General features: G+C 40.6%; 1 protein-coding gene across 1 annotated transcript in view; it reads right to left on the bottom strand.

Annotated features, from left to right (window-relative positions):
* Positions 1 to 21,018, bottom strand: part of ANK2 (ankyrin 2) — a 664,974-nt gene extending 643,956 nt beyond the window's left edge. Inside the window, exon 1 of the mRNA XM_032333193.1 lies at positions 20,457 to 21,018. Within this exon, the coding sequence (XP_032189084.1) occupies positions 20,457 to 20,528 (72 nt within the window). The 5' untranslated portion in view covers positions 20,529 to 21,018. The remainder of the gene's footprint in view (positions 1 to 20,456) is intronic.
* Between the last annotated feature and the right edge of the window lie 705 nt (positions 21,019 to 21,723).

Below are 21,723 nucleotides of genomic sequence, written 5' to 3'. Positions count from 1 at the left end.
TTTAGGGAATCTATTTTCTCAAAGCAAGGAGAGAATAAAAAGAGCTCACAGATGCTGACAGGGGTGGTGTTGGGGGAGGGGGCAGGAGTCCTAAATACTGACATAATTCCACAGTACTTTTCAAAAAAACAACAATAAGTAAAACTTCGAAATCATGGGGCACCTGGGTGGTTCACTGGGTTAAAGCCTCTGCCTTCGGCTCAGATCACGATCTCAGGGTCCTGGAATGGAGCCCCACATCGGGCTCTCAGCTCAGCAGGGAGCCTGCTTCCCTTCCTCTCTCTCTCTGCCTGCCTCTCTGCCCACTTGCGATCTCTGTCTGTCAAATAAATAAATAAAATATTTAAAAAAACACAAAAACTTCAAAATCATGGACTCATTATATCCTTTATCCTTCACTAACAGTCACAGACAAATTTAAGCTCTTTTTAAGCACATTATGGGTTTTCCATTTGCCAACACAATCTCTACACAAGAAATAGCTGAGTTACCCATTACACAGTAAGGTGCTTTGAAATGCCTTAATTATTAATCATACATTGTAAAACCAAACTCAATTTTTTTCCTTTTATCCAGCCCACATATGTGAATCTTGTGGTGTGGGGAACAAATAGTGAGATCCTTTTAGATATGTTCTGTTTGTGCTTGCTTCGGCAGCACATATACTAGATATGTTCTGTTTGAAGGACCTGCAGGATAAAGACAAGAAGGTTTACAGAAGTCAGATGAAAATTTTAAGTAAAAAGATTAGTTCCCACTAAGATAGTGATGAAAAAAAAATCTGCAAATGGGTGGGCGTGCATGCTATGAGAGTGAATCATCTGGGAAGAAGTTTAAATATGTAAGAAAAAACTAAAGACAGAAAGCAGAACCCTTGGGCTCCTGGGTGGCTCAGTCTTTAAGCATCTGCCTTCAGCTCAGGTCATGATCCTGGAGTCCCAGGATCAAGCCCTGCATCAGGCTCCCTGCTCAGCGGGGAGTCTGCTTCTCCCTCTCCTTCTGCTCCCCCGACCAACTCATCATGTTCTCTCGCCCGCTCTCGCGCTCTCCCTCACTCTCTCTTAAAGAAATAAGTAAAATCTTTAAAGAAAAAAAAAAGAAAGAAAGCAGAACCCTGAGAGACACTAATAATGAAATGACAAGTGAAAGAAAGGAAATGGAGGAGAATAATAAAGAACTTCCTGGGAAAGCACTGGGAGGAAAATCAAGAATAAGTCATTATCATAAATAAGGCTTTTTATGAACAGGCTTTTGACTGAGTCACCAGTCTCATCTCCTGTGACCTTCTCCGAACACTCTGCTCCAGCCATTCAGAACCTCTGAGAACTCTCTAGAATGCAATATGCTTCCTACTCTACACCTTTGCACCTGCCATGTCCTCTGCCTGGAATTCTTTGTCTCTCTTAATCACACTCTTACTCTTCCTTCAAGCACCAGCTTCTCTTTGAGGCCTTTGCTGAATTCCCCAAGTAAACAAAGGCATGTGTCCACCCACTGCCTGGGATCATACCTCCATCATCCAAATCATCACATTCTATATGTTTACTTACCACTATACTGTGAGCTCTACGAGTAGTGTTTTCACCTCTGCTTTCCAGGCCTTAACATGGCACCTGGCATGAGGAGATGGTATTACATGCTCTACTGGAGGATATAATACCTAAAAGATGTGGGTATAAATCCCTTACTCTGCCATTTACCTGGCTGTGTGATCGGAAATAAACTAATGAGCCTGCTTCTTTGTCTTTAAATTGGGACCATTATTGTACCTATCTTGGGGGGGTGGGGCGGTGGCTCAGGTCACGATCCCCGGGTTCTGGGTCAGAGCCTCGAATCGGGCTCCCTATTGGTGGGAAGCCTGCTTCTTCCTCTCCCACTCCCCCTGCTTATGTTCCCTCTCTCGCTGTGTCTCTCTCTGTCAATTAAGTAAATAAATAAAATCTTTAAAAATAAATACAAATAAAATATTGTACGTCTCTCATAGAGTGGATGGGAGAATGAAAGGAAAGAATGCACGTAAAGAACTTGGCTCCCACTCAGGCTCAGGTAAGGATGAGCATCATACTTCCGAAGAATGGTCTCTACAGTCCTCCCTGGAAGTGTTTCAGAAGGAGGAACGAGCAACAGAATCAAAACCACGGAGAAGTCTAGTAGCTTTAGGGCTGTCAGTTTGCTAAATTCTCAACCAAAGCATCCTTCTCTCCCCAGCAGTTTGGTTTCTTTTACTTCATCAGGAGGCTCAATCCCACCCCAGTCTCCAAAACAATGAAGACAAAAACTTGGGAGAAAGAAAGGAACCAAGCTCCTGGATAAAATAACGTCCCAGAAGAGGCAAAAGGAGTATATATAAATCAAGGTCAGGATCATTATTCCTCTGAAATAGGAAGAAAGAAAGCAAGAATATGTGAAAATACTATGTTTAGAGGTAGAGGTATGTGTCTAGTCTTTTGTAACTGAAAAAGGTGACGAAAAGAGGCATTTATAAATACCACATTTTTTACTCTGAATGAAAGAATTAAACAACCCAAGCTTTTATTGAAAATAGGATTTTGGGAGGGGAGTGGAGGTGAGCCTGGTGGTGGGTATTAAGGAGGGCACGTATTGCATGGAGCACTGGGTGTGGTGCATAAACAATGAGTTTTGGAACACTGAGAAAAATAAAATAAAATAAAATAAAGGAAAAGCAAAAAGGAAAGAAAATAGGATTTTAGGAGCACCTGAGTGGCTTGGTTGGCTAAGTGTCTGTGAGCCCATGTCAGGATCCCTGCTCAATGGAAAGCCTGCTTCTCCCTCTCCCTCTGCTGCTCCCCCTGCTTGTGCTCTCTGTCAAATAAATAAGTAAAAATTTTAAAAAAGGAAAATACAGATGATTTTCTTTCTTTCTTTTTCAGATTTTATTTATTTGACAGAGAGAAACACAGTGAGAGAGGGAACACAAGCAGAGGAAGTGGGAGAGGGAGAAGCAGGCTCCCCATCATGGAGGGAGCCCAATAGGGGAATCAATCCCAGAATCCTGGGATCATGACCTGAGCCGAAGGCAGACGCTTAATGACTGAGCCAACCAGGTGCCCCTACAGAGGGTTTTCTTAGTTGGCATCCAATTTTCCTTATGGAATTAGAATTCTGATTTAGTCAACAGCTCTGGTACTCTTCTACAAAGGAGCTTCTCACAATTACAAATGTGTGTGTAATTATTCTTACGTGGGGTGCCTGAGTGGCTCAGTCAGTTAAGCAGCTGCCTTTCCTTTGGCCATCATCTCAGGGTCCAGGGACCCAGCCCCATGTCAGGCTCCCTGCTCAGTGAGGAGTCTCCTTCTCCCTCCCCCTCTCCTGCTCCCACTGCTTGTGCTCTCTCACTCATGCTCTCTCTCTCTCATATAAATAAATAAATAATCTTTTAATTAAATAGTAATTATTGGGGTGTCTGGGTGGCTCAGTGGGTTAAAGCCTCTGCTTTAGGCTCAGGTCATGGTCTCAGGGTCCTGGGATTCAGCCTCACATCAGGCTCTCTGCTGAGCAGAAGGCCTGCTTCCCCCTCTCTCTCACTGCCTGCCTCTCTGCCTACTTGTGATCTCTGTCTGTCAAATAAATAAATAAAATCTTAAGGAAAAAAAAAGTCTATGGACTTCTTCTCAGAATAAAAATTTTTTTAAAAAAGCAATTATTATTCTTAGGTGTCTACATAAACTGAGCACATCTAACAAAACTATACAAATACTTTATAACTATCGTGGATAGGTAACAGTGTCAAATATATTGATTTACTTTGAGTTCAATGGTGCAAATTTAAAAAGCAAATTTTTTTTTAAGATTTTATTTATTTATTGATAGATGGAGATCATAACTAGGCAGAGAAGGCTCGATCGAGCACAAGTAGGCTCGATCCCAGGACCCTGGGATCATGACCTGAGCTGAAGGCAGAGGCTTTAACCCACTAAGCCACCCAGGCGCCCCAGCAAACATTTTTCTTTATGAACTAGTATTATGCAAGTGATTAATCCATATAATTTATGTTAATATATGTTACTTAAATTTACAAGTTCACCTAATTTGAGCAATATCATAATACTATGCATCAAATATCCATGATTATCAGCTTATTACATGAGGCAGCACATTGGTTAAACCAAGTTAAATCCAGCTCCAGAAAGGGTTTATTTGACTTGATTTGTCTGATCCCGAAATGAACTAGCGTGAAATGACCTTAGGATATGAAAGCAAAGACAGACATCAAAAGAGAAATTCAGTATTCATAAAACCTCTGGGAAGATTTTAGTTTTATAAGCCTATTCTTCAGGTCAGAAAAAGGTCAGACAAACCCAATTTATAGTAGATCATACACTGCAGAAAAATGACATGATCATTCTACATTTATTATCATAAAAGTTGAATAAAGGTTAATGGATTTTTAAAAATTGCATTTCTAGGAGTCTAGTTTTTAATATCAAGTGGCTGGCAAGCTACCATTCACTATGAAGGAAAACTGTTGAGATAAATAACTTCTATGTAAGACAGTATAGAAGATTCAAGGAGACTGGTTGCTATATTAGTCTAAGTGAAATAAAGCATTTAAAAGAGAAGAAAAAAGCATTTAAAAGAACAAAATTGTTGAGGTGCCTGGTTGTCTCAGTTGGTAGGGCATGTGACTCTCAATCTTGGAGCCATGACTTTGAGCCCCATATTGGTACTCAATGTACTTTTAAAAAAAGAACATTGTTTTCAGACCTACTCAGGTAAAACAAAAGAATGTTTCTGTAATTTCACTGAAAAGAAAAGTCAAGTCCGGGGGTGCCTGAGTGGCTCGGTCGGATGAATGTCTGACTCGATTTCGGCTCAGGTCACGATCTCAGTGTCTTAGGACTGGGCCCCCTGTTAGGCAGCTCACTCAGCGGGGAGTCTGCTGCAGCTTCTCTTTCTTCTTCTCCCTTTGCCCCTCCTCTCCTAAAATAAACAAACAAATCAGGGAAGGGAATGGAGGGGAGGAGAGGGAAGGGAAAGGAAGGGAAGGATCTAATAGCGGGGCAGCTGGGGGGCTCAGGCAGTTAAACATCCGGCTCTTGATCTCAGGTTTATGAGTTTGAGCCCTGCATGGAGCCCCACCCTGGGCATGGAGTCTACTAAAAAAAAAAAAATCTAGCTAGTAAGGTATAACTTAAAATATCCCTCCCATTACCTATAGCTCACCAAATAGTGGTCATGACCAAATACACATACTTAAGACAGAAGACACTGATGAGATAAATACCATTATCAGGTTAATAGGTATATCATGGTGGAAGTACTGCAGAGTAAAGTGACAGAAACAAAATGCTCCAGAAATCAGATTATAAAACTTAGTACTTTAAGTAACATTAACATTTAATTTAATTTTAAAATTAAATGTCATTAGCATCAAATAAAATTAAAATGCAAATAATGACAATGGCTCCCAAACAAGGAAGTTATCAATTGTGTCATACACGTTTCTGGGAAAGAATATGGAATTCAGAATATGATCAGGCTGTATCTGGAAAAAACAGGACTGAGACTTCCTAGTGAGAGGCACAGAATTTCATATCAAAACCCTACAGGGGAAAAAAAAAAACAAAACCCTGCTGGGTAATATTAATAACTACAGATGTGTTTAACTTATTATATCTTTTTTTAAGTTTATTTATTTTTTTAGTAATCTTCACCTCCAGTGTGGAGATTGAATTTACAACTCCAAGAACAAGAGTGACCAGCCAGGCACACTCATGGTATCTTTAAATGCATGCAATTTTCTTTTCTCCTTCCTTTCTTTCTTTTTTATTGTTAAAGATTTTATTTCTTTGTCACAAGAGACAGCAAGCAAGCGAGAGAGAGAGACAGAGAGACAGAGAGAAAGCATAAGCAGGTGGTGTGGCAGGCAGAGGGAGAAGTAGACTCCCTGCTGGCCAAGAAGTCCAATGTGGGACTCAATCCCAGGACTGCAGGATCATGATCTAAACCAAAGGCAGACGCTTAACTGACTGAGCCACCCAGGCATCCCAAATGCATGTACTTTTCATTTTATATTTTGAGTTACCTTATTCCCTATAATTGTTTATCACCTTCATAAATCCTACAATAAAGAACTTGGGGGTATTTCACTGGCTCAGTTGGTAGAGCGTGGGATTCTTGATCTGCGGGATGATGATTCAAGCCCCATGTTAGGTGTAGAGCTTACTTAAAAACACAAACAAAACACACCTCGTCTAAGCATTGTTATAAAAAGACATTTGCTCTAATACCTGGATATTAGTCAAGATCCTGGTGCTCAAATAAGCCAAACCAGATAATTAAATCTATTACAATATTCATTTTCTTCTGAGTGTTCTACAAATTATATTTGCACAAAAGGATCTTAGTTCGAACTATAATATTAAAACTATTATTGTTCAGCCTTTGAAATAAATTATTCCTTCAACTAAAATCTTTACATGCAGTGACAGCTCCAGAATTTCTATTTAGTTGAGACCTAAAGAAGGCAATCTGATAGGAAGACAGGAAGAGTCTAAGGAAGCTTGGCATGAAGTTACTTATGCAGAATGTAAACATATTGTTTTTCTTGGATTTTATATTACCGAATTTATAAAAATAGCAATGTTTCCTGAAGTGATTTTATTCACACTTTAGTTAAGACTGTGAAAATACAGCTTATCCATGATTAGGTGATGATGATGATGACAACGATGATGGAGGCAAGTATTCACTTTCTAAAGAGTAAAAGACCAAATTCTACCAAATTAAAGACTTTATAATATACCAGTTATGATTCCAATTTTATCTTTTACTAATTACTCCTTCTCTCCTACTCTGTAGAGAGTCAGTTTTGAATACTATTGATTACTTTTCAATTTTTTCCAATTCCTTTTTTTTAAAAAATATTTTATTTATTTATTTGACAGAGAGAGAGAGATCACAAGTAGGCAGAGAGAGAGGAGGGAACAGGCTCCCTACCGAGCAGAGAGCCCAATGTGGGGCTCGATCCCAGGTCCTTGGGATCATGACTTGAGCCGAAGGCAGAGGCTTTAACCCACTGAGCCACTCAGGCGCCCCAATTTTTTCCAATTTCTATGTGTCTCTTCATGCACTCATTCTAAATCTCAAATGCATTTTTACATAATGTCTACCTATCAAAATTAAAATTGATTCGTCAATATACGTCTCAAATTTCAACTGCTTCACTAAACCCAATATGATTTCCTCTAACCAACATAAACATTTTTTATCTGTCCTCTTATGATGTTTCGTACTCTTATTTTTCTTAAAGATTTACTCACTTATTTGAGAGAGGGAGAGAAAGAAAGACTACGGCGGGGGGAGACAAAGGGAGACGATGAGAGAGAACTCCAAGCAGATTCCCCGCGGAGCTCGAGCCCACATGGGGCTAGATTCCACAATCCTGAGACCACGACTTTAGCCAAAATCAAGAGTCGGATATCTAATCCAGTCACCCCTGTAGTCTATTTTGTATTTACCGTATTTTATCTGTACTATAGTAAGCTGTATACACTGTTTGATTTCATCTTCTACGGGATTGTAACATTCTTGAGAGCAGGGGTAAATCTAAAGTCCTTCTTAGGAAGAATTTTCCAAATGAACCATAACATCTATAATCACAGCTTGTCTTTTGAAAAATCTGAGGAAATTATGTCTTACAATGACCATGTAGGGGTATATTCGAGGGAACACCTAAACTTCTCATTTTTCCTAAGATTTTATTTATTTATTTGAGAGTGAGAGAGCAAATGAGCAGGGAGAGCAGCAGAGGGTGAAGGAGAAGATGACTCCTCACGGAGCACGGAGCCCGAATCAGGGCTTGATCCCAGAATGCGGGGATCATGACCCCAGCCGAAGGCAGACGCTTCACTGACTGAGCTGCCCAGGAGCTCCTGACACCTAAACTTCTAAATTTGGTTTTTCATTTTAAGAGCAACCTTTTAATATTTCCAGTGAAAATGTAAAGGAAAGTCACATCGTTAATATATCTTCCAACAAGTGATAGTTAAAATAGAAAATGTGATTGTCGATAGCTCTTGTTTGAAAGGCAATAAAGTTCCATCGATTAAAAGCAAATAGTTACTAATCAGGGCCTTGTTCAGCCTGTCATTCGTCTGATAGATAATCCTGAGCACATTAGGCTCTTTGTGTATCCACTTACCTAATCTGAAGTCTAAAATATGGATTATCTACTTCCCAAGCTGTTACAGATATTTGTCATTAAATGACTGGGTTACTCAGCTGGCTAAACGTCTGCCTCAAGCTCAGGCCATGATCCCAGCGTCCTGGGATCAAGCCCCACATGAAGCCCTGCAGGGAGCCCTGCATCAGGAGTCGGCTTCTCCTGCAGTCCATTCACCCGCACCTCCCACTTGCGCTCTCTCTTTCAAATGAATAAAAATCAAATAAATAAATAAATAAATGGCTGCTAGGGATTATAATGAAAGAGGGAATCTGAAAAATGAACAGAAATGGTGCTTGCTAATAGCACTCGGAAGTTTGGAGTGCCTGGGTGGCTCAGTTGGTTAAGCATCAGACATTTGATTTTGGCTCAGGTCATGATCTCAGGGTTGTGATATTAAGCCCAGAGTTGGGCTCCCTGCTTAGCACAGTCTCCTTGAGATTCTCTCCTCCCTCTGCCTCTCCCTTTTCCGGTGCTTGTGTGTGCTCTCTCTCCCTCTCTCTAATAAATAAATAAAGTAATAAAATCTTTGAAAAAATGACAAGCTGGGGTGCCTGGGTGACTCAGTTGTTACGCATCTGCCTTCGACTCAGCTCACGATTCCAGGGTCCTGAAATCAAGCCCCGCAACAGGCTCTCTGCTCTGCGGGAAGTCTGCTTCTTCCTCTCCCACTCCCTGTGCTTGTGTTCCCTCTCTCCTGGTCTCTCTCTCTCTCTGTTAAATAAATAAATAAAATCTTTAGAAAAAAAAAAAAATAACACTCTGGAGCTTAATAATCTAAGTTATCTAAAGGGACACCTGGTTGACTTAGTCAGTAGACCACAGGACACTTGATCTCAGAATATAAAATCAAACCCCATGCTGGATATAGAGATTAGTTAAAATAGACAAATAAATATACATGTATAATATATGCATTATAATTAAAGACATATCTATATATAAATTTATATATATTTATATAAAGATTTATATAAAGATATATTTTATATAAAGATATAATTTATATATTATAAAGTATAAATATATTATATATACATATATAATCCTAAAAATAAACAAAGTGATCTAAGAAGAGAATGGAGTTAAATAAACTTTTCACTGAAGTATGTATAGTCCATTATGACTCATCACAAGATTATGAGAGCTCTTTTCCTAATATGTTGGCGTTTAAGCATATAACAACTAAAGATGGAGGAAACAGAAAAGGATTTGCAAAATATAAAGCTTGGTTAGTAACTGTTTTTGTATTGTTGAATATAGTAATCAGAAGTGAGAGAAGATTAAAAAAAATAGCCACTTATCCAACAATTTTACTTTTGGGAATTTAGCTACCAATACATGTCTTCGAAAACACATTTCCCTTTGGGGTGCTGGGGTGGCTCAGTGGGTTAAGCCTCTGCATTCGGCTCAGGTCATGATCTCAGGTCGGATGGATCCCCACATCAGGCTCTCTGCTCAGCAGGGAGCTGGCTTCCCCCTCTGTCTCTGCCTGCCTCTCTGCCTACTTGTGATCTCTGTCAAATAAATAAATAAAATCTTTAAAACACACACACACACATTATCCTTAAACACAATGAATCAAGATTTCACTGTTGCATAATGATGAAAACAACCTAAATGTACAATCATAGAGAAAGACTGAAATGAATTATGATAGTCATTTAATAAAATACTATGTAGCTGAATAAAAAAATGAAGTGTATGTATAAAAATAGAGTGATGAGCAAAATAATTTTTTATGAAAGAAGCAGAGTACAAAGCAATGTGTATAGTAGGATCACATTTATGCAAACAAAAGAGGAAAAGAGGTATGTACACAGATGAATTTGTCTATAAACACAGAATATTTCTAGAAGGAATACGTAAGAAGTGGTTGCTTCATGGGTAGGGGGTTGCAGAGTTTTGTTTGGAATAAGGTTTACTTAGAGTCATTAGAGTTTAATAATGGGCCTATAAGAAAGAATGATTATTATTTGCATTTTATAAATTACAAAACTAAGGCTTAGCAAAATTAAATAATTTATTTACTCAGAATTACTCAGAATAATTTATTTACTCAAAGAGCAACAGAGGAGCGATACAAGCCCGATTTCTGACTTTTATGTCTACTTCTCAGGAAAATGACTTTTATGTCTGTTTCTAGCACTGTCCTGGGAAAAAGGAAGGGATTGATATTAAGTATTTCTTGTATAACAACAATACCTAAAAGTATTTAATATTTACTAAGTGCCAAGCATTAAGCAAAATGCATTGTGCATTATATTCATTATGTTATTTAATTCTTTTTTTTTTTTTCCAAAGGTTTTTATTTATTTATTTGACAGAGAGAGACATAGCGAGAGAGGGAACACAATAGGCATTGTGGGAGAAGGAGAAGCAGGCTTCCGGTCAAACAAGGAGGCTAACTCGGGCCTCAATCCCAGAACCACGGGATCAGGACCGGAGCCGAAGGCAGATGCTTAACGACTGAGCCACCCAAGCGCCCCCTTACTATTTAATTCTTTTTTTTTTTTTTTAAAGATTTTATTTATTTATTTGACAGAGATCACAAGTAGGCAGAGAGGCAGGCAGAGAGAGAGAAGGAAGCAGGCTCCTCCCCGCTGAGCAGAGAGCCCGATGCGGGACTCGATCCCAGGACCCCGAGATCATGACCTGAGCCGAAGGCAGCGGCTTAACCCACTGAGCCACCCAGGCGCCCTAATTCTTAAACTGATTTTATGCAATGAATACTGCTACAATCCTATGAAGTGAGGGAACTAGCCACAAATAGGTTAAGTAGTCTGCCTAATGTTACACAGCCATTAAGTGACTAAACCAGACTTTGCCCTGGACACGTGGCCACCCCAGCGTCCATTGTCAAGCTCTATCTACACCCTCCATACACAGTATTTGGGCCAGGGGTGCACACACTGACCTCTCAGTCTGCTCTCTAGAGAACAGACTGGAAGGAAAGACCAGTTCCAGCCCAGGAAGCAGACTTGAGTTCCCTGGAACAGAAAATTCTGGTTCCTGACTACCCGGAGCATAGTTTCAAAGACAAAAGGGCTGATTCAGTGTGAGCAAGTTCCCTTGCAACCACGTTCTCCTCATTTGGTATGAAAGGGTATCATTAGAGGATGCCCAGAGTGGGAGCCTCCATAGGTTAGGGTTTCTGCTTGTGTCTAAGGGTAATACTGTGTATGTAGCTCCCTCCAGACTCTAATGGCACAACCCAAATCTGGGACTATGGAGCAACTGAAAGTTAGGCAAAGTGTGTTCAGTGTTTTCATATAGTGACTGATAAAGATTTAAGTGGGAAAATATTCCCTCTGCAATGTTTATTTAACTAATTTAACTCTCTCTCTAATAAATAAATCTAAAAAAAAAAAAAGAGCTAAGTTTACAGACTACTAAACGCAAGGCTGTATGTGTCACTATCTCCTTTAAAAAAAAAAAAAAAAGATTTTATTTGTTTATTTCTTTGAGAGAGAGCATGAAGGGGGGCATGGGGATGAGGCCGGAGATGGAGAAGCAGATTCCCAGCAGAGCAGCGAGCCCGACCCCAAGACCCAAGAGCTAAAGGCAGACATCTAACTGAGCCACCCAGGGGCCCTCTTTTTTTTCTTTTTTTTTTTTTTTTTAAGTAAGTTCTACACCCAACATGGGGCCTGAACTCACGACCCTGAGATCAAGAGTCTCATGCTTAGGGCACCTGGGTGGCTCAGTGGGTTAAGCCTCTGCCTTTGGCTCCGGTCGTGATCCCAGGGTCCTGGGATCCAGACCTGCATTGGGCTCTCCGCTCAGCGGGAAGCCTGCTTCCCCCTCTCTCTCTGCCTTTCTCTCTGCCTGCTTGTGATCTCTCTCTCTCTCTCTCTGTTAAATGAATAAATTAAAAAAAAAAAAAAAGAGTCCCATGTTTACCAATAGAGAATGCCAGGCACCCCCCAATTAGCTCCTTAATATACCATAATCTACCCATAAAATAACTTTTTTTTAAAAGATTTTATTTATTTATTTGACAGACAGAGATCACAAGTAGGCAGAGAGGGAGGCAGAGAGAAAGGGCGAAGCAGGCTCCCTGCTGAGCAGAGAGCCCAATGCAGGGCTGGATCCCAGGACCCTGAGATCATAACCTGAGCCAAAGGCAGAGGCTTTAACCCACTGAGCCACCCAAGTGCCCCCAAATAACTCTTTTTTAAATAACTCTGAAAAACATGGAATGCTAATGTTCTACAAATTTATAATGAATGAAGCTTAAAGTCCCAATTTATTTTTCATTCCATTGCCCATATTCAATATATATTGAATACAACTAATTTAGAATTTTTTTCTTTTTTTTTAAAAGATTATATTTATTTAGGGGGTGCCGGGATGCCTGGGTGGCTCAGTTGGTTGGACAACTGCCTTCGGCTCAGGTCATGATCCTGGAGTCCCAGTATCGAGTCCCACATCGGGCTCCCAGCTCCACGGGGAGTCTGCTTCTCTCTCTGACCTTCTCCTTGCTCATGATCTCTCTCACTGTCTCTCTCTCAAATAAATAAATAAATAATCTTAAAAAAAAATTTAAAAAAATATTTAGGGGGTGCCTGGGTGTCTAAGTGGGTTAAAGCCTCTGCCTTCGGCTCAGGTCATGATCCCAGGATCCTGAGATGGAGTCCGGCATAGGGCTCTCTGCTCAGCAGGGAGCCTGCTTCCCTTCCACATTCTCTCTCTGCCTCTCTGCCTACTTGTGATCTCTGTCAAATAAATAAATAAAATCTTAAAAAAAAAAAAGATTATATTTATTTATTCATCAAAGAGAGAGAGAGAGAGAGAGCACAAGCAGGAGAAGCAACAGGCAGAGGGAAAACAGGCTCCCTGATGAGCTGTGAGCCCGAAGTGGAGCTCAGTCCCAGGACCCTGGGATCAGGACCTGAGCTGAAGGCAGATGCTTAATCTACTGAGCCACCCAGGCATCCCTAGAATTTTTTTTCTAAAGTCTCTGAAAACTCTCTCTATTCATCAGGTAGGTACACAACATACTATCTTCTCATTTTCCATTTCTTTTCTTTTTTTTTTTTTTTAAGATTTTATTTATTTATTTGACAGACAGAAATCACAAGTAGGCAGAGAAGTGGGCAGAGAGAGAGGGGAAGGGAAGCAGGCTCCCTGCTGAGCAGAGAGCCCGATGAAGGGCTCTATCCAAAGATCCTGAGATCATGACCAGAGCTGAAGGCAGAGGCTTTACCCACTGAGCCACCCAGGTGCCCCTTCCATTTGTTTTTATGATATAGTTTTATTGTATACATTTCACTTTCATAAACAGTTTCCCACCCAGACTATAAGGACTTGCCTTAGATTTTCATGTGATATTTAAATTGAAAATTATGTAAATAACATTTTTAAAAACTAAGCCAAAAGTATATTAATGTCATTAAGGTTTCCTAAAAACGTCATGATACATACTTTTTGCTAAAATCTGAAAAACTCAAAATATCTAAAGAGGCACCTGGGTATCTCACTCTGTTAATTATCTGCCTTCAGCTCAGGTCCTAATCTTGAGGTCCTGAGATCAAGGGCCACATAGGACTCCCTGCTCAGCAGGGAGTCTGCTTCTTCATCTCCTCCTCCCTCTGCCCCTCCCACTTGCTTGTGAGCACTCCCTCTCTAATGAAAAAAAAAATCTAAATCCAGAAGAGAGAGTCCAGAAATGGACTCATGCCAATATGTCAACTGGTTTTTTACAAAGACACAAAAGTAATTTAATAGATAAAGCATAGTCTTGGGCACCTGGGTGGCTCAGTCATTAAGCATATGCCTTCAGCTTGGGTCATGATCCCAGAGTCCTCGAATTGAGCCCCTCCTGGGGCTCTCTGCTCAGCGGGAAGCCTGCTTCTCCCTCTCCCACTCCCCCTGCTTATGTTCCCTCCCTCACTGTCTCTCTCTCTCTCTCTCTAATAAATAAATAAATCAAATCTTAAAAAAAAAAAAAAAGCGTAGTCTCATCAACATATAGAGCTGAACAACTGGATAGCTGTAGGCAAAAAAAAAAAAAAAAAATCTTAATCTTTAAGTTACAAAAATCAACTCAATATGCGTGATAGACCTAAATGTAAAATGTTAAAACCATATAACTTTTAAAAGAAAATATGGGAGAAAATCTTTGTGAGTTTAGATTAGGGAAAAAGCTATTAAATATAATAAAAGCACAACCTATAAAAGAAAAAACTGATCATTGGGATTTACCAAAATTAAAAACCTTTGCTTGAGAAAGACAGAGAAAGGACAAGAAACTAAGAAAAAAAATGTTTTCAAATCACATATCTAACAGCTTATATCCAGAACATATAAATAACTCTAAACAGTAAGAAAGTAACCCAATTTAAAAGATGGTCAAAGTATTTGGATACCAAAAAAATGTAAGGATGAGGGCGCCTAGGTGGCTCAGTGGCTTAAGCGACCCACAACCCTCTGTCTTAGCCTCAGGTCCTGATCCCAGGGTCCTGGGATAGAGCCCCACATGGGGCCCCTGCTCAGAGGGGAGCCTGCTTCTCCGTCTTCCCCTGCTCCTCCTCCCACTTGTGCTCTCTGTCTCTCTATATCTCTCTGTCAAATAAACAAAATCTTAAAAAACAAGATGTAAGGATGGCAACTAAGCACATGAAAAATGTTCAACAACATCAGTCATCAGAGAAACACAAATTAAAATCACAGTGTGATACCTCTACACACCTGTTAGAACGACTAAAGCAAAAAAATGGTAACACCAAATGCTGACATGGATTTCTCTCAATGAGGAACTCTCATCGTTGGGAGGAATGCAAAAACAGCACTACCACTTTGGAAACAGTCTGGCAGTTTATATAGAGTTAAATATACGCTGACCATATGATTGAGTAATCCTATTCCCAGGTATACAAGTGAGAAATTAAAACTCTTATGTTGGGGTGCCTGGGTGGCTCAGTGGGTTAAGCCTCTGCTTTAGGCTCAGATCATGATCTCGGAGTCCTGGGATAGCAGGGATCCTGCTTCCCCTTCCTCTCTGCCTGCCTCTCTGCCTACTTGTGACCTCTCTCCCTCTGTCAAATAAATAAATAAAATAGTAAAAAAAAAAAAAAAAAACCAAAAAACTCTTATGTTCACATGATACCTGTACACAAATGTTTATTGGCAACTTTATTCATAATTCCTGCAATCTGGAAACAACCCAATGTCCTTCATCTATCTGAATGGCTAAACAGTGGTACAAGGGAGCACAACTCCATAATAATAAGGAACAAAACATTAATGCACACAGGAAGGTAGATGGATATTTAGAGCAGTATGCTGAAAGAAAAAAAAGTCACTTTCAAAAGGTTATTATTTAGATAGTCCCACTTCTATGGCATTAGGGACAGAGGACAGGCCAGTGGCTGCCAGGGGTTGGAGGAGGGAAGGTCTGTTTGACTACAGGGGAAATGGCATGAGGGAATGTTTGAGGGAAATAGAATTGTTCTGTACCTAGGCTGTGGTGGTGGAAACACAACTTAAGTATTTGCCAAAACTCACAAAACTGTATAAAAAGTGAACTTTACTGTATGCAAATTTTTAAAAATTAAAAACTATAAACCAATTATATCATTGTATCACTATATTATTTTATTGCCTTGTCTTCCATCCCCTCACTGTCTAAAGGAAATTATCCTCTTTTGGAACTCAAATATTTTACATAACATGAAAATTCAAAATGCAAATTATCTTGACAACCATAAAGAAAGAACAGAATTAATATCAGAAGCATCGAAGACCTTGAAAATAGAAGCCTACTGTTTTATTTGCTTGTTTATGCCTCCTTAAGAAGACTCTCATTAACCCAACTCATTCTTAGAATTATTTTTCTCAGGACCATCATGGAATTAGCAAGAATAATTGGGGAGTTCTCAGGAGTAAGCACAAGCTAAATGAGGGCTTTAGTCTCTCCTCTCAGGATCCATAACACTAAAGAAATGATCTCTTAGAGAATACAGAAGCAAACGTGGAATTCAAGTTATTCTCATTTGAAGAAAAAGAGTAATGAAAATTACTTCAACCCTCCTACAGTTATTTTCAAGGTAAAGGAGACCTAAAGGGCAATTTCATGAGGATGGTTACAGATAGCTCAAAGTAGCAAGAGTACCAAGATGCGCTTCCTCTATAGTCACAATGTCTGAAAATTTGAGGAGGAAGACAATAAATAATAGTGATTCTAAAACAAGGCATCATTAATTAAAACCAAGTTCTATTTTTTAAAAGATTTTTGCTTGTTTATTTGACAGAGAGAGAGAGAGAGAGCGAGCACAAGCAGGCAGAGTATCAGGCAGTGAGAGAGGGAGAAGCCAACTCCCTTCCGAGCAGAGAGATCTACATGGTATTCGATCCCAGGATCCTAGGACCATGACCTGAGTTGAAGGCAGATGCCTAACAAACTGACCCACCCAGGTGCCCCAAGACCAAGTTTTATGTCCCTGAGTTGCAGCTTAGTAGCTATGACCTTGAGCATGTAGTTCAGTTTCTCTAAACCCACAATTCTCATCTGGAAAATGTGAATAACAATACCTCCTTCATAGGACTGTTGTGAACATTGTACCTAGCTTAGCATCATGCCTGATTCATTATAAATATTGCATTATTATCATATGTGAATTCTCTAAGTTTCCAGAGCAAACAATGAAGAACACTGGTTTGCTGCCATTAATGCAATGTCACCAATGCCTACAAATCTTGGAGAAGGATTGATCATTAAACAAGAAAGACACTGGCACCAATTATAAAGGATGTCTTAGAGCTTTCCAACTTTTAAAGCAATCATTGCCTTGGAAGCTCCCATCAGAGTTCATCAGAAAGGTAGTTAAGGCCCAAAAAGATGCTAGCAAAGTATCTTAACTTCAAGATCTCAATAAATACTCATTTAATTAATTGATTTAAACTATCTGGCAAGGACCATAGAAATCATGTGGATCTCTTAATGTACATAATATACATAGACAAACTATTTAAAAACTTAGTTCCAAAACTATGTTTCCTCAATCTTTTCTTTTACAAAGTAAGAAAATGAATAAAGAATAAACACAGGATGAAATCTAAGAAATTTGTCTTTCTATTGGTAACTAACTTGACTTAGATATTTAAAGGGTAAGTGAAACTTCTGTGCCTCAGTTTTATATATAAAATAAAGATAACCCTTTTCTTTTCTTTTTTTTTTTTAAGATTTTATTTATTAATTTATTTATTTGACAGAGAGGAAGATCACAAGTAGACAGAGAGGCAGGCAGAGAGAGAGGGGGAAGCAGACTCCCTGCTGAGCAGAGAGCCCGATGTGGGGCTCTATCCCAGAATCCTGGGATCATAACCTGAGCCGAAGGCAGCGGCTTAACCCATTGAGCCACCCAGGCGCCCCAAGATAACCCTTTTCTTAAGTGGAAAAGAAGTACATATCTAGAATCTTAGGAGCCTAAGACAGAGGCTGATAACTTTTGATAGCTTTGATAACTTTTCTCTCCCTCAACATGACGAGAATGAAGTTGAAGGTCATTGTTCCTTGACCTTCTCATTTTTGGAACCTAGATTTTAACTACACTGTGTAAAGGCACTGGACTGTTTTAGCTATTTCATGCTGCATCAGTATTTCCCAAAAGACTAAAAAAAAAAAATCTTTGTCCAAAAGATCAAGTTGTAAAATGGTATATATATAGTATCTGATATGTGATTCTAATAACACATTAAATAATTAAAAGAGAACAGAAATATATTAAATGAATGAAAACATGAATCCGGTCATACAGTGACTTTTTAGATATACATAAACTTAGGTATTTAGGTATTAGGGGAATGATCAAAACAAAAGCTGAGAAATAAACAGACTTAATGTTAGTCTTCATTAAAAATACATATGTACAACTGCTAATGTTAAGATTTTTTTTTATCCTCTTCCTTTATCTTTAGGGCATAAAATATTACTTTACACTGAATAGATATTTGTTGAATAAATGAATCTTCACATAGCATATTTTCATTGAGATTAGAAGTTAAATACACTAATTTACCAATTATATTTATAATCACCAAAAGCCTTTCTAAAATATTTTTATTTCTAAACATCATTATGTAATTAAAATTCACTCTTTTGGCCTTCCACGCTTTCTCAATTACACTTTTTCTCTCAATCATGGTTTAAAAAGAAAAAAAACAGATTTTCATTCAATTCTGATTCAATCCAGAATTGAGTTGAAAAAGAATCATCAAAGAACAAGGAGAAAGATGTCTGAGAAACAGTGACACAGTTAATATATACTGGGACTGGGGCCTAACATATTTCACCATTTGCAGGAAAACACTGTTATCCCTTCTGTTTTTTTTTTATTCCTAACTTGTTCAAAATCACTTGCAGGCAAACGGTGTTACTGCAGTCAGAGGTTGTCAGTATTTTTTTTCCACCTGCCTGGGTGAATCATGTAGAAAGGAATGACCAATAATTTCAGTAACCTATTTCTACATCCTATGCAAATTAATGCACCAATCACTAACAGTGCTTCTATAAGGTCATATAAATGAAAGTCTAAACAGAGGACATCATTATATTACTTGAATGTTGCAGCATTATGTCATTTATACAGCTTCTAATTATGAGGTCCTCTAAGTAGAGTATCTACTCTGCAAAATAACAATGACCTTTCTTGCAAATTTCTTCTTATAACTATTTTCATACATACTATTTCTTAGATCAGTAGAAGTATTCTAAATATAAAATGAGATTTCATAGAGCTTTTATGAGTACATATATTCTATTTCAATTAATATATTTGTCTTTAATGCTTAAATATACAGACATACATAGTTAGCCAAATAGATACAAAAATGATTTTTTGCATAGGATGTGCTTTCCCTTATACTGCAAATTTCAATAATTTCACCTCCATTCTTGGATGCATAACTATCACATATACAGATTTAATGAAGCATGACACCACAATTCTTCAGAAAAAAAAAAAATAGCTTCAAGTGCAGTTAAAAATGCATTGTCATAAAACTATAGTCCTGTATCCCATAAGAATTTTAAACCCTAACAATTTCATTGAGACACAGAGTGCCATAAAAAAGTATAAATTAATTTTTAGTTATTGCATTAAAAATGCACATAAAGAAAAGTTGCCCCTAAAATAACACTACCTATATATAATAAAATGCAAATGTGGCAAAGACCTTGTCAAGTGTCAACCAAATTTTACCGTCAGATTTTCAGAAATCCTGAAGCCCCTGGTGTTCAACATTTCTACACCACCCTGAAGAAAGACCATTCTGTGGGGTATTCTCTTCCCCCCAATACAGTTTCCATCAACCAATTTTACCCTACTTCTAAACAGCAATCCAACTCTCTTTCGTAAAGAGGTTGCCTGCTTGGAGTCAGTGGGTCCTATTTTCACGCCCATGCACTACCTCAAATAGGGCAAGCAGACACTTGCATTAATACTGCGATAACCTAAAGTGGTAACGCTGTAGTTCAGACAATGACAGCAGGAAACAAACAAAAAAAAAAAACAACCCAAAACTCTTAAGACACAAATCACAGATCACAACCAGATGGAGTACTCCCTTGTTTCAGTATTACCATACAAACAGAAAACGGGACTCATTCAAAAGCAATGTGCATTCCCCCCTTGCAGTGCTGGGGAAAACTGTCTTTGCACACGAGAGAGCAGGAACACTTGTTTTCTAGTACTGCACGTCTAACACAGATCTGCAGTTGTCGGGTGTAGCTCTGTCTCAAAGTTAACTGGTGAGAAACCTCTAGACAAGGCTCCTGCTCTCCTAAGGGCGGGAAGTGAATGCTTCCAGCAGTCCCTCTTAGAGTCCTCAGGGGATTTGGGTCTGGGGTGCAATGCCAGCCACCCTGAGGGCACGGTGGGTTTCTTCTATCGGGCAGCTCCGCAGTAGATCATGTGACATTTGGGTGTGTGCCTCTGTGCGCGGGGGGGTGGGCTGGGGGGGGGCGGTGAGGATGAGTTTGCGGGGGGTGTGTGCAAAAGTTACACGTCTGTTTTTGGAAGACGTGTTTTTCCTAAGAGTGTGTGTGTCTGTCCTGTCTGTCTTTCTGTCTGTCCGTGTGTCTGTATCTGTGTGTGAAGTTGGACTAAAAAAAAAAAAAGATTCAGAGAATGGTCCTGGGCCGGGCGATGCGGCCAAGTGCGCCTATGTCAGCCCCACCTCTCGGTCAGCCTCTGCACTGGGGCGAGGTCCCCGTCCTTGGGGGAGGAGAGGACAATGGGGTGCGCCCTCCCGCACTTTGTGCACCCACCTGACGAATCCGCGGCGGGTTCGGCGGGGTGGAGGCCCCGCCTTCCGGGGCCGGGGAGGTGGGAGAAGCCATCTTCCTGGCGCTCCGGGTTTCTTCCTCCTGTCACGCTCGGGTCTCCCGCGTCTCCCGCGACTCGTCAGCGCCGGGCCTGAGGCCCGCGGCCCCACAGGGACCCGGAGGCTCCGCAGCCGCCGCGCCGCGCGGCCCCGCCCGGGCTCCTCCGCCGCAGAGTGCAAGGAGCGGCTGCCGGCTGGGCTCGCCCTCGCGGAGTCCCGGCCGGAGCCCCCTCAAGTCTTCCCGCGCCCACCTACCTCCCAGCGGGGAGACTCGGGGCCATGGCGGGCCGGGGTCTGGCGCGACCTTGGCCGCGAGGCTGGGCGGACGGCGGCGGCTGCCCAGAGTCGCGCTCCGCGCGTGTGTCTGAGTGTGCGAGCGGCGGGGCTTATTCTAGCGGCTCCGGGAGAAAGGAGGCTGCTTCCCTCGCTGCTGCCGCTATCGCCGGGAGAGCGATGAGCTCATGGACAGCTCCCAGAAATATGTCTATATGCACCACTGACTGCCGGAGTTCGGGAGGTGGGTGGGGATAAGGAGGCTCCTCCGCGGGCGCTCCCGCATCACAGGCGGACGTTCCCCCGGGAGGCCCCCGGCCTGCAGGGCACGTCCAGCTCTTCCCTGCCAATCTCCACTCTCAGCCGGCTCTCTCCATTCATGCCAGACACGCATTGCCAGTTCACACTCATTCTCCCCCTCCGCATTGTGATAGGCACGCACTCACCGCTAGCCTCCGCAGACACACATTCTTTGTTCTGCCAGCCACTCTCGATGGATCAGGGAAATTAATTCATGGATTGAACAGGGTGTGGATTGCCACTGAGACTTAAATCCATGTCAGATATGGGCTGACGAAGTGCTTTAAGCCGTGTGTCATTTACTCTTTGGGCGTTTCCCCAAGATCCAGCTTCTCCTCTCCCGTCTTCATTCACTATGACAAAACATCCTCCGGCTGCCATCCCGGGTAGTGATGGCCCCATCGTCACTAAGGTGAAGAGCATGTCCTCTGCAGTCCTGTGAAGAATGTAAAAGACAGGACCAGGTTTTGCAGAGCTCAGTCTACACAAAAACTTGTGGCAGGAGTAGTGAATCCCACACAGGGCCCAGCTTTGTTTGCATTACTGTTTCTCAGGGATACAGTTGGAGCTACCATTGACTAAGTGCAAACCACTTTCCAAGATCTGATCATTTTTTCCAATTATTGGCTCAGCTGCCC

Source organism: Mustela erminea, chromosome 2 (genome assembly GCF_009829155.1).
Source record: "Mustela erminea isolate mMusErm1 chromosome 2, mMusErm1.Pri, whole genome shotgun sequence".
NCBI classification, from domain to species: Eukaryota; Metazoa; Chordata; class Mammalia; order Carnivora; family Mustelidae; genus Mustela; species Mustela erminea.
Note: the sequence above shows the minus strand (reverse complement) of the source record. Positions and strands in the feature narration are given on the sequence as shown.